General features: G+C 34.4%; 1 protein-coding gene across 1 annotated transcript in view; it reads left to right on the forward strand.

The window, feature by feature from the left end:
* The first annotated feature begins 733 nt into the window (after positions 1-733).
* LOC109437909 (uncharacterized) overlaps positions 734-14,433 on the forward strand; it is a 65,767-nt gene continuing 52,067 nt past the window's right edge. The window contains exons 1-4 of the mRNA XM_019717431.3: positions 734-830; positions 2,712-2,817; positions 8,690-8,881; positions 11,286-11,379. Of these exons, the coding sequence (XP_019572990.2) occupies positions 755-830; positions 2,712-2,817; positions 8,690-8,881; positions 11,286-11,379 (468 nt within the window). The 5' untranslated portion in view covers positions 734-754. The remainder of the gene's footprint in view (positions 831-2,711; positions 2,818-8,689; positions 8,882-11,285; positions 11,380-14,433) is intronic.

The following is a 14,433-nucleotide window of genomic DNA, read 5'->3' on the forward strand; positions in this document are numbered from 1 at the left end:
AGTAGGTACAAAGTTAACAATTTATCAAAATGACCTAGGTGGAAATATATAGGGTAGGTGATAGTAGCAGTGTATGAACTGATATCCTGACAAATGTGAAGATTGGGAGGGGGGGGCGATATATGAATAAATATGAAGGAGAATCCTAATGAAACCCTACTGTCCCAGGTTGATTTCATCTGTGTCTGTTGCACTGCCCAACACTTCCCCATCTCCTCTTTATTTTCTCTTCCTGGCAACTCTCCTTACTCTGTTTCTCTTTCTGCCCTGTTCGGCTTCCTTTTTTTCCTTCCTCTTTCTTCACCTCTTGTTTCACCAGTGATTCCCAATGATATCCTCACATTATTTCGTAGTAGTCCAGGTGGCTATAAGGTTAGAGGTCTGTGATTTCAAACAGGATTGAAAACTGCATTCATACCATAAGGTGTGCTTTCTTGGCAAATAATAAAACATTATGAAACCTAGTACAAAGATGAACAAATAGTTCTTATAAGTAATAAAATAGCAGTATACAACTCAGACAAGTCATGATGTTATATATATATACAACCTGTAGATATGGGGAAGCAATAAGTGTACAACCGAAAAGTTAATTAGTAATTTACATAGGCTGGAAGGAAAAAGTTCAAAATCCATGCTCACTTATCTCCTATATAAAACACTCGCAATCTCTGTTCAATGATCATCTGTCACAACTGCATTAGTCTTTAAGTGTAGTTGTTAAGACTGCTTGTGTTTCTGCCTTGCTCTCACGATGGTGGATTACACGTTTATATGGACTCGAATTCTGTTCCTCTCCTGCTATTTTCTGACTGCTCATTGTGTACAACGTAAGAAAATTTTAAATTACTTAATTTCTATAGGTTGAACATATAAATAATCGATTAGATTTTAATTAGAGTGGGAATCGAGGATGTGGTAGGTAGCTTAAGGGACTAAACAGTATTCCAAGCAAAGATTTTATTGTTAAAAATTCACAAGCCTGAAAGTCTGATTTCCTTAAAAGTCTTTATTTTTAGACAGGATAAATAATTGTTTTTCCCTGAAGCTAACATACTTGTCTCTGATCTCTGAGATAAATATAAGAAATTCTATGGACTACCAACTAAAATTTTAACTTGCATCAATATTAGTGATTGTTTTAGACTACTTAAAATTAGCACTTTGTTTCTCATAAAATGCAATAGAGGTTGCACTTTATTTTTCAGAAAATTTTCACTCTGCAATATGGTGAAATCATATCTTCTATAAAACATGGCCTAAAATCTTTGCTAAGCCAAGAATTACAATTCTTTTTTCAAAACACTGCCTGTTGAAAACAGATGTGACTTAAATTTCCCCAAGCAGCACCATTAGATCCATTAATTCTGGTGAGGGATTTTTGCAATGTTGGGTAGTTAGATGTTCAGTGGACCATTTTGGTCAACTGAAATTGTTTCCATATTCAAAAATTAGAGTGAAACTCTTAAAGTACTATATTTTGTTTTCACTTTAAAATGTCATTATGTTTCTGATGTCACCCTTTCGCTTTTTTTTTCCAAATATGTTTATGTGGCAAAATCAGTGTGTCATGTTTTATGTTAAGAAAAAATACGCTTTCCAAAGCACACATAATTTTCCTTTGCATTCTATAGGCCTGATCTTATCAGAGATCTTTTCCCTTCTTGCCCGCCACTTCTAACCCCAAATAGATACTCAAAGGCCTGCGACTCAGGCAATCTGAAATCTCACTGTATAGAATCTCTTCTTTGTGTTTCGGCTGGCGGAGGGTCAAAATAGTTCTCCCTTTCTTGGAATTACATGTTTCTGTGCATGTTAATAAGTCCTATGACTCCTAATAAAATTTCCTACTCACTGATTTTCAGACTTTGGAAAACCTTTGCTCAGTGCAGATTGCTACCGTGTTCCCCAAAAATAAGACCTAGCCAAACAATCAGCTCTAATGGGTCTTTTGGAGCAAAAATTAATATAAGACCCGATATGATATGATATGATATGATATGATATGATATGATATGATATGATATGATATGATATACCTGGTCTTATATTATAATAAAATGAGACCGGGTCTCATATTAATTTTTGCTCCAAAAAACGCATTAGAGTTGATTGTCTGGCTAGGTCTTATTTTCAGGGAAATACAGTAGAAGGGGTACTGCAGCCATATCATTGGCAGAATGACTTAGAACCCCAGTGGCCTGCTAGTAGGGTGACCAATGTATCTGTATCAACCAGGGCACTTTGAGAGTAAAAAGAGCATTATTAAGAATTAATTCAAGACAACAGGCACAAACTGGAACTGTACTAACAAAGCAGGATTATGTTGACCTTATCTTTGGATAAATTGTTTTGTCTTTCCTTAGCCAGAGATGATACTCCCATTTAGTCCAAAAGAACTTCAAATGTTAGATGTCTTTTGGGCTGTAATGCTGTGTGTTGACTTTTTTTAAGCCATGCTGTGAAAATCATCAGGTACAAAATAATAGAATGAAATCATGTTTATTGTTCATCTAGATTTTTGGAGCCTGGTACCTGAAAATGTGATATGTGAACATTCTTAAAGAACCACAAAGTTATTTTTATTTTCATATTTTAAGATTTTTTAACATAAATAGTTATTCTAACATGTAGAACTTTTCACATGTGTATTAGCCAAATTTGAACCATTTGTTCTATATTGTTGAGGGATGTTTGAATGTTATTTACAGCCAATTGCACATCTGTGACTGACTTTGATGACTGTCCAGGGGATGTAAAAGATTTCTGTCCAGAGAATATTGTTTGTGCATGCAAAGATGGAGAGCCTTTTTGCAAGTAAGTGGTTATGCATGCTGTAAAAGCAGACTAAGCACAATGTATTGTAATAATTCACTTTGTTTTTATTTGTTTGCCATATTCAACAGATACAATACTTGTTTTAAAATAGCATTTTAATCAGAAATGGCTCCTATACATATAGCATAGTTTTTGTAGATTCCTTAAAATAGTTTAATCTACTGTTTAAAAACAATATAATAAAATTTAAAGCATTAAATGAGACAATGTATATTAACTTTAAAAGATTAACATCATTCAAAACTGCTTTTCTCAGACTTTTTACAGATAAGTTACACATATTCATAAATAAACTGTTTTACTGTTCTAAAGAAGAAAAAAATAAGGTGTGTCTCATGTTATGGAACGGCAATAATCCTGACATGTTATATATTGATAAAGTTTTTGTAAATCAAGAAATATTTAAAATGCACTGTGATTCCATCCCTATTTTCGAGGTTTACTTTTTATAAAAAAGTATGTTCTTTGAGTCACAAATAATTTTTTCTTTCAAAAGTTAGGCAGAGTTTCTATTTTGTTCACACCATAAAAATGAGAGTAGTTGGTCAAAAATGGGGAGAAGACCTAAGAAAAAGAATAATATAAGAATAAGAAAGAGTGCATCTCTGAGAGAAAGAGAGGATAGGTAGTCAGGAGGCAATAATGAAAGGTTTTCCAGAGTCCATGCCTGTTGAACTGAATTTTGCAAACTGGTAGTAAGAAAACCAGGTGTAGGCAAAGGAACCAGTATACGCAAAGACACAGGTTTGAGTGAATTTCGTGTTCAGAAATGTGAGTAATTTGGACATGCTGAATGACAGTATTTTCAGTTCCTTAAGTGCACTGTTTTCTCTCTCACCTCTTGATGTTCACATATACTACAACTTCTCTCTATTATTCTTCTTTCACCTTCTCTCCTCTCACCACAGCTCTTCTTCCCTTGACACATTCCTATTTAACCTTTGAGATTAAGCTCAATCATATTACTAACATAGCACTTAAACCACTCCACTGCAATTTCTTTGAATGTAGGGTATATATTTCCTTTTTGAGAGCACCAAAACAACAAGAATTTTGTTTTATGTACCTCCAGCCCCTAGCATGATGCCTGTCATATAGAATGTGTTCTGTAGTGATTTGTTGAATGAATCAGTCATTCAATGGGAGTGGTTTGCTCAATAGTGGAAAATATTGGAAGAATATTGAAGATGAAAAGTTATTTTAAAAAGCCATTGGATTTAGCACTTAGGAATTGTAGGTGATACCCTTTGAGAATGTCGTTCCAAGGTTCAGATGAGAATACAAGCCAGATTGTGAAATTACATCCAAGAAGTGAAAAGTAAATATAATACAGCAATGAAGAAACATATATAAGTCACCTGATAATTTTAATGTTATTTGTAAGCTCCGATTTGGTGGAATTCTGGAGGCATATATTCAACTTTTTTTCTAAAAGCTAATTGCCCTTTATCTACTGTCCTAATCCTTATTATAATATTTGCCTCACTTGTTTTACAAGTCTTTACAGTTGTTAATTGCCATGTCACATTGACATTATGCCTATTTTGAAAATTTTCTCCACCAATTTGATTAAGACAAGTTACTTCAACTTATTTTACTGGTGGATCTCAACATGGGGCATTGCTGCTCTGGAGTTGGTGTGCCTGTGAATATACTGTGTTTCCCCAAAAATAAGACCTGGCCAGACCATCAGCTCTACTGTGTTTTCTGGAGCAAAAATTAATATAAGACCCAGTATTATATTATATTATATTATATTATATTATATTATATTATATTATATTATATTATATTAGAACCAGTCTTCTATTCTATTCTATTCTATTCTATTCTATTCTATTCTATTCTATTCTATTCTATTCTATTCTATTCTATTCTATTCTATTCTATTCTATTCTATTCTAAAGACCCAGTCTTCTATTATAGTAAAATAAGACCGGGTCTTATATTAATTTTTGCTCCAAAAGGTGCATTAGAGCTGATTGTCTGGCTAGGTCTTATTTTTGGGGAAACACGGTATGTCTGTTAGCTTCTTTGAATGTCTACCTGATGACAAGTGATCATTTTTTATTACTAAATGTATTTAGCACCACACTATTTGGGTCAGTTATTTTGACATTGTTAATCAGAGTTAGGCACTAACAAATCAGAATTGAACATACTAGACTAAATTATATTATCGTTATTTTTAAATTCTTAAAACATTTTAATGAGATTGCCAAAATTGTCTTAGGATACACATACCATCACCAGCACCCACACCCCTATAGGCAGATATCACACACACACACACACACACACACACACACACATCCCAAATGTTTCATTTATATAAAAAATGAACAAAAGCCAAATTTAGAATATTTTTAAAGTCAGAGAACTTAATAAAATTGACCAAACCAAGAGTCTGATATATAATTTTTAAAATTTTCAGTCGTTTCTCATTTGTTTGTCTTGTTCTTTTGTTAAAAAAAAAAAAATTTCAGTCATTTTATTTTTACATTTTTCTTAAAGTATTTTCTTATTTATTATTTCTATAGTTTTTAAGAACTCTATTTTACATTTTTACAAATAGAATAAGGACTAAAGATCATTTTAGATTTTATTTAAAAAATTCAACTAACTCTGACCCCCTACCTCCATCACTGTTATCAAAATGAAAATTACTAATGCTATAGATCTGAACAGGATTCTTTTTTTTTTCTTTACTGAGGTATAATTAGTATACAAAAATTACACATTTAATGTATACATCTTGATGAGTGTATCTATCACTTCCAAAAATTTCCTTGTATTCTTTTGTGGTATCTTATCTTTTCTTCCTCCCTCCCTCTCTTCTTTTCTTCATTCCTTCCTTCCCTCCTTTTTTTTATGTAAGAACATGATATCTATCCTCTTAACATATTTTAAAGTGCACAATTCTGAATTGTTAAATGTAAGTCCTGTGTTGTACAATGGATATCTAGAACTTATTTATCATGCATAACAGAAACTTTATACACAGTGAAAAACAAGTCCCCATTTCCCCCTTCCTCCAGCCCCTCCCTAACAGCCTCCAAACTCTGCTTCTATGAGTTTGACTATTTTTATTTGGAATAGTTGATGTATATCGCGACATTTCTCACATACTTACTGGATATTGAGGAAAAAATGTAAACTACATTTTAAATGTATCTTTACATAAAGGTTTTATTTCCTATTGATGATCAAAAGAAACCATTCACATACTTCCCAGGATTGCTATGAGAATTAAATAAGATAAATTATTCAAAATCCCTCACATAGTAACTGGCTCAGAGAGGTGCTCCAAAAAGTTGGTTCATTTCTTTTCCCTGGTTTCTATGGTGTTAAGCACAATGGTCAATTCTCAATCTTCATCTTACTTAACCCATCAGCAGCATTTAACACACTTGATCGATCACTTTCTCCTCTTTGAATTTCCATGGCTCCCAGGATGTCCCTCTCTCCTATTTTGTTCTTCGGCCTCGCTGTCCACTTCTCAATTACCTTTGCTAGTCTTTAGTCTCCCAACTACTTAATGTTGGACTGTCCCAGGGTTTACTTAGTCCTCTTTATACTTCCTCCATTGGTGATCTCATCCAGTCTCATCTTTAAATACTATCCAAGCTGGGAAAATTCATAATTCCAGATTCAGAGATATAACTGCCTATCAGCATCTCCACTTGGATATCTAATACGCATTTCAAAATCAGCAAGTACAAAAGTGAATTCCTCAACCCCTATCACTACCACCCCAAACATTTTCTTTTTACAATTTTTCCCATCTTAGTTGATGGCTACTCCATCCTTTCATTTCCTTAGGTCAAAAACCTTAAAGTCATCCTTCAGTGATCTTTTTCCCACACACTCTACTTTCTGTCAATCAGAAAATCCTGTTGGTTCTACCTTAAAAAAGAAAAGTAGAAATAAACCATTTTTTGCCTTCTCCACCACCGTTATCATTCTGATCTAAGCTATTCTGGATGTCTCTTGCCTAGATTACTGAACAACAGCTTTGTGACCTTTCTCCCTGCTTTTACCTTTGTCCCCTAACAGTAAAGAACAGAGTGATCCTTTCAAAACAACCTAGATCACATCACTCGTCTTCTCATTGTAAAAGCCAAAGTCCTCACAAGGACCTATAAGCTATTTTATCTGTTTTTCCTTCCTTGGCCTTATCTTCTACCTCCTTAACTCACTGTGCTCCAGCCACACTGATTTCCTTGTGTTTCTCAAACATGCAGGCACACTCCCTCCTGCTTTAGAGTCTTTTGTACTTGCTGTCTCCACTGCTTGGAATGCTCTCTTCTCCCAAAATACCCTATGGCTAACTCCCTCACCTCCTCAGTCTTCCTTCAAATGTTAGCTTCTCAATTAGCCCTGCCCTTTACTACCCTATTATATCATGCAACCTGTCCCAGTATCCTCCCCCTCACATTTCCAATCCTCCTTACCCTGCTCTACTTTTTCTTTTTTCCCCTAGCTCTTATCACCCTTAAACATGCTAGATTATTTAGTAATTATGCTTATTTCTGTTGTCTGTCTCTCTGCTATACTTTAAGCTACTTGAGGACATGGATCTTTGTTTTATTCACTGGTCTATCTCAAATGCCTGGAACAATACTTGGCACATAGTAGGCACCCAATAAATGTTTTTGAATTAATGAATGAAATGCTATTGTTTAATAGATAATTCCTTTGTGATTCATTCCTAAGCTAAACAAGAAATATATTCTTGCTAATGTCTTTTTTTCCAAGAAGTCCATGAGGATTGATAAGACATTTTCAAATATATTTTGACCTCCTTAAATGAATGACATGTGTTACATATTAAAAGCCATGTCCTATTGAGTAGATTACTACCTACTTGAAGCTGATAGATTCATTTTCTTATAGAATCCTAGACTGTCAGAGGTAGAAAAGATTATAATAATCACCTAATCAATCCCTTCATGTCACCCATGAAAATACTCCTTAATATACTGAAATAATACAAACCAGGAGAAGCTTACTTAGGATCTGACATTTACTGTTCAACTGGGTAATCAATTCTACAGGAGACAATGAAGCAATCTCTAAAGACACTACCTGAACTAACCTTGCCATTAGTCACTCCCATAGAGGATGGTGAGAAGTCATATTACTCCTGTCCGAAACCAATAGACGTTTCTATGTGGTTATATGCCATGCCAGTTCAGTCTATGCACCAGAGAACCACATTCAGGTTATTTGGCAGAGTGTCAAGGCTTTATAAAAAAACACTGGAAGTTTCTATCTGAGTCATTTATTTCTATAAACTAGAGGAAGAAAATCTAGAGTAATGGGAACGATGGGGATAGATTTTGCTGGCAGACAGTCTATTCTCGCCTTCTCATGTTTTTTCTTGTATTTGTTGTAGGGTGGCAGAGTCAGTCTGTTAACCTGCATTCATCGCTGTAAGTGTGGGTGGAGAGAACACCCAGCCTGCGGTTATATAACTGGTAGACTAGGCTGTTTCAAACTTTTCTCATAGTACTGACAGAACTAAAGTAGCTGGAGTAAAGAGAAGTATGAACAGTGGGCAAAATATGGATAGTTTTAAAAGTGGTTGCCTTTTTTTCCCCCCTAAGTGCCACATCTTCATTAGTTAATGGTTGGGAAATCCTGACAGCCTTCGGAATGCTGACTCAATGTGTTCAAACCTGTAGGTTTTAGAGTGTTTGCTTAAGTGGAAAATAGGACAACATAAATCTGTTAAGGGCCTTAAAGGGAAACCTCATGGATTAATACTAATGAAAAGTTTGATTCAATCAGAGGAGACAATTTTTCTTCTAATTTGTGAGCTTGTTCTATTTCTATTATGTCTCTCTAGATGTCCAAATTACAGAAGTCAGTGGAGAAATTATTGGTACCTGGGGGCCAAATGTGACCAGCTCTGGAATACTCTGGACCTGATTTTAGTAGCAACATTGCCTGGAATAGGACTGGCTTTAATAGTTGGTGTAACAATCCAGACTATCCACTACTGTAAAAAGAAGTCAAAGGAGAATATAAATGATGAACAGTAAGAAATTTCTAAATACCTCTGAGAATGATAGGAAATCTCTTGTGTGATCAGCAAATGAATCAAGAAATAATGGATATCATTTATCATGCGTACAGCTAGTATGTTCTTTCATATTCATCAACATTTAATTAAATTTGAACAAAAGTCAGGATAACAAAATACATTTTGGTCAGGATTTGAATACAGCAAAAACTGAAAGCCCTTTCCACAGAGAAAAGCCAAGTGTAATTCACTGAAGAATTGTCCTGCTTTAGTGCTTTCCTTCTATTTGTGTGCACTACATGCATACTGTCCTAAGAGGGGGTGGAGTGCTGTACCTGTACCTCCTATTCACCCCCAACCCCCAGCAATGTCAGAGAAATGCAAAGAGGAATCCAATGAACTTGGCTGTAATCTGACTCTATCTTGGGTAAATCTCTTTACCTTTCTGGGCTTCAATTTTCTCATCTATAAAATAAAGATTGTTAGAATCTGGCCTACCCACCTCACAGAGATAGTGAGAATGATACTGAAAGCAACAATCACTTACTGAGGGTTTAATATGTATGTCAGGCTGCATTATAAATGTTTAATACCTATCAACTCATTTAAATCTTCACCAGCACCCTAGAAAGTATGTATAAGGTTACTTAGGCACAAAAAGATCAAATAACTTGGCTGAGGTTACAGGGCTGTTTTTACTTGGGCTATCTGGCTTCTAGGGTTAAACTCTTAACCCTCATGCTATATGAATGGAATCTAATGAGATAGAACATTGCTTTGAAAGCTGCAAAGCCCGGCTGCATCCCCTTTATTTCTTTTCTTAAAAGCAAACAGTACCCTTTATACTTTGCACTGCCTCTGAACAATAGAAATATGAGGGGTAAATACCAGTAGGGTAAAAATTTCATCAATTTTTATACCAATTAATTCAAATTAGCATCTACTTTGAAATATCATTCTCCATGACAAGATAATGTTACCCTGTATGCAGTCTGAAGAGAGTTTGAAATATTACTTTAAAATTGGAAGTAACTGGTAATGTGAGCCTCACACTTCTAAGAATAGGCTCGTAAATTGCAACAAAATCAGCAATTTGTACAGTCTTAGATAACTGCCCCTGGCTGGGTGAGATAAACTCTCCAACCTTTCTATCATTTCAAAAATCCTAATCTTTGTTTGGACCACCATTCCATACTCTTTAAAATACCATGGAGTACACATGTATATATGTGTAAAATCAATGTTAATCAACATTAACTTTATAAATTGACATTAATGTGGAGAATTTCATATTACCACTTGACTTATGTTGGAAACCTCCTATGATTTTAAAGAATTATTATAATTAGAAATCATACTATCATATAAACAAGTCACCTTTTAAGCATTCTCCATAGCTTTCCTACTCCAAAGTTTTGAAGAACACTGGATTAGTTTTCCAGTCCTCTCTTTTCTACTAATTGGCTGTGACATTGAATGGCTCACTTAGCCCATTTCCTCTTTTATAAATGGGGAGTTGGATAACACATATACTACGCTTCCATAGCTTTTCCATAGCTGCAAGAATCAAATGAAATAATTAATGGAACATTGCACTGAGACACAAAGGCAAAACAAAAAGCTTGATTGTAAATCAGGATCGTAGTTGTGTTCACAAGCATTTGGGTAAAATTTTAAGCTTCCTTGTTTTCTTCCAGTTAAAATATAATTTAGTTTGAGGTCCCTTTTTCCCCTCTGCCATTCCCTGAATTGTCAATTGACAAAGTGATTCTGTGGGTACTCTGGGAGATTCTTAATATAGAGTCGGGAAAGTATGGTCATGGAGCCAGACAGACTGGGGCTCAAATCCCTGCCTTAAAAGTCACTGACTGTGTGGCCTTGGGGAATTTCCTGAAAATTTTTCAGCCTCAGGTTTCCATCTGCACAATGGAGTTAATAATACCTATCTTCCAAGCTTTTTGTAAATAATCAAATAAGATAATGTAATTTTGTGAAATAAAGTGATATTTGAAACTTACTTTCAATTGTGTCAAAAAATTAGATGGATTAACGGAGGGATAGAGGGATGAATGGATGAACACATAGCAAGTATAGTAAAATGTTAGTGATAAAATTGAGGTGGTAGAAACATGGGCATTCACTTTAAAATTTAATGTTGCTATATGTTTGAAAATTTTCATAATAAATTATTGGGAAAATCAGATAATGTTAAGCATTTTGAACATGGAAATCATTCAACAAATGGTAGCCATTATTATTGCCTTGTCTCAGGTAAATATAATAATAGTCGTAATATGGGAACACTCATTCTGTGTAGTCAAAAATGAGTTTATCAAAAAAGTGATTTATAACTAATTTAGCAAACGCTCTATCCTAAGTATGTTTTTTTAATTATTATTACTATTATTTAACTTGCCAGAGAACAGAGGAATTTATCAGGACTCCAACCTCAGCATAATTCTGCATATGCTCTTACTACTGCTACGAGACCTTCTCAACCTGATCAAGGCCAGGTAAACACTGAAACTCATTTATCAGATAAACTAAGTTTACAGAAGGCACCCAGGAGAGAAATGTCTTGGAGAAACAAAAAGAAACTTGGGAGATTAAAGAAGTAGTCAGAGACAACAAAATGAAGTGTTATCAGAAGATCAAATTGCACAAGTATGGAATGGTTGGTGACAGGTTATTTATTAGTAGAGTACAGGCCAGGCCTGGGGCAAATAACAATGGGAGTGATCTCTACTTCTCTCCATCATTTGTTTCCAGATAAAATCAAGTTAAAACACGTATCAAAGTCAGTCTTAAGGAAAGTTAAAACACGTAACAAAGGGGAAAGGAAGTCACTAAAAGTGGGAGGTGGGACAGAAAGATATGAATAAGAGGACAAGAATTTGAACGATATGGCTTCTTTTTATACTAGCTGAAAATACCTTTTTATCTAATTGTTCTCAGTAGATCCTTTGAAACAGTAGACTTGTTGGGATTTTGTTAATTCATTGTACTTCAGGAACAGCTCTAAATACAGAAAAAGGTCTGGGTGTCGTATTTGACCACAAGTATCAGAAGCAGCAGTAATGCTTTTATTATTTTAAATCAAACAAATCAGTAAGATGCCATAAAAGTATTGTTTTTTATAGCATATTAAGTCCTAAAATATGCCCAATTACATATGTCTTGATATGGTACCTTCTCAATAATATCAAGAACAGTTAAAACTGAAACTCACAAAAAGGTTCAGATACAAAGTTGATAAAGGGTTGATGACAAAGGTTAGTGGTCAGAAATTTTCTCAGAGTCGGAACAATTAAACATTGGGACTTAAATTACAACGTGGAGGGGAGATTTATGTATGTCTATTATATGTAGCGTTTCTTCAAAAAAGAAAGTTAAGTTCCTCTGGGTGAATATACTGTGGTAAATAATGTTGATATCTCCAAAAGTCTTACTCCAACGTGGTCAAATGGCTTTAGTTGTCAATTTTTCTCTTGAAGTTACCAATTGTTTTGTAGATGGATCCTAAGTTAGAGAACCGAACAGGTAGGAGGTGCCTTTCCTTTTCTAAGGATTCACTTCTTAGCCTCCCTTGTTACTTCTGCCACCCACTTATATTTCAAATCTAGCTGGCCTTCTCATCTTCTCTCCTCTCATCATCTCTTTTTGACTTAATGCTATAGAAGCTCTGATTGTGGATAAAATTCAGAAGGAATGCCAAATATAATGCCCATCATTTAGACTACGTTACTCTCCCATTCTCCAGACCCAATCTTCCTGTGGCTAAATGCCTGCTTTGGTGGCTGTTACATATATCTGAGTACTTCCATTGTAGACATTTTCTCTTCGGTGCTGTGACCATTTCCTAAATTGGGATACCATAACTGAACCACCATGCTGTGTCTCAATCTACCATATTCTTTTCTTCCTGATTGTTTCCCAAAGTCTGGGGAATTAGGAAGCAGAAAAGGACTGCAAGTTAATAATGTAATGGAGGACTAGGAAACTTTCCAACTGAGTTAAACTGTTTAGAAAGGTGTCCAGGTGCACTGTGCTCTGAATGTACATTTAAAATTTTGACTTTGGTGTGTGATGACTTCTCAGAAGCTAAGGCCCAGTTCAGGTTTCCACAGAATTGAATAATGCTTTTTCATGCAAATTCATTATCATTTTCTTTATTCAGGTAGCTCACACATACAGAACCAGGAATTAATAAGCAGAGCCTAAGTTCATTCTTGAATTGTGAACGCTATTCTTTTCTAATTGACTTAACAATTAGATTTAAGTGGGTGGAGATAAGACTACATATTTGCTACCTCTTCTTCACCCCACCCACCTCCTTTTACATTTAGCACCAAGTAACTTGTTACTTTCAAAGTTGTTACAATCCTAGCATAGCATATAATTAGAAATCCCAATATATTCTGTGAATCTCTGTCAGGAAGGTGTGTTGTATAGTTTAGTCCTGTGAGAAGAATTCACCATTGACTTTGTTATTTTAAAACGTTACATGTGTTACATAGAGACCCAGGAACAGGCATAGTCTGAAAAGCATAAAAGTAAATACTGAGATGGCTTAAACAGCATATAATAAACCACATAATAGAGATAACAAATACTGAGAAACGCTCACTGAAAAGAAAGAATGTTGACTAACAATAAGATTTTCTAAATCTGGCAGTGATAATCACAAACTTACTAAATTGATGGATTTATTGTGTTTTCAAATAGAATAAATTGAAAGTGGAAGATGATGAGATAAGCTTTGAATTATCCATTACTAAATCCAGAAAATTATTCTCCCTAGATAATAAATGAAAATAACATCCAATCATAAAGTATTCTTTACATACCTGAGAATATTATCATAATTTAAATACCTTTATATACCTGAGAATATTATCATAGATCTCTCATTAGAAGTTGTTAATATCATCTTCAAATAATTAAACATTATCAAGCACTCCACTACAGATAGCACTGTGCAAACGGTGACAATCTCCAGACCACTGCTACATCTTCAGTATGTATTATCACTGGATATGTACATTAACTCTGCCTAATTAGTAAATGACTAGTCACAATTTTATGAGTATTTCCATAGTTAAAGCCTTATGTTATGCTACTTATCCAATTCATGAACTTAATTTTTTTCAAAACAACCAGTTATGTAAAGTGAACTGGAAATCAGCAAGGTAGAAATAACATCTTTTACTGTGATTATTTTTTTCTCAAGTCCAATGTTTTGCTTAGGAAAAAAACATTAAGTTGGCTAGAAACAGTGAAGGAATCTAAGTAATTAAAAAGGAAATATTATTCTGTAACATTTTATCTTATTTTTCACGTCTATGTTGGAGATATTTAGTTTCCACTAAATATTAGTTTAATTGGCTTAAAAGATGATTTAAAGCTATCGTACGGGCTGATGAAAAGCAAATAGTATGTCTTATGATCTTAGGCTAATTCCACAGTAGGAAACAACAATTAGCGAAGTCATGAATTACCCTTCTGTTTTCACTTTCATTTCAAAATTTTTATTTTGGTTTGTATATAACCAGATTTCATACCTTGAG

Source organism: Rhinolophus sinicus, chromosome 18 (assembly GCF_057876585.1).
Source record: "Rhinolophus sinicus isolate RSI-liver-muscle chromosome 18, RSI-T2T, whole genome shotgun sequence".
Taxonomy (NCBI): domain Eukaryota; kingdom Metazoa; phylum Chordata; class Mammalia; order Chiroptera; family Rhinolophidae; genus Rhinolophus; species Rhinolophus sinicus.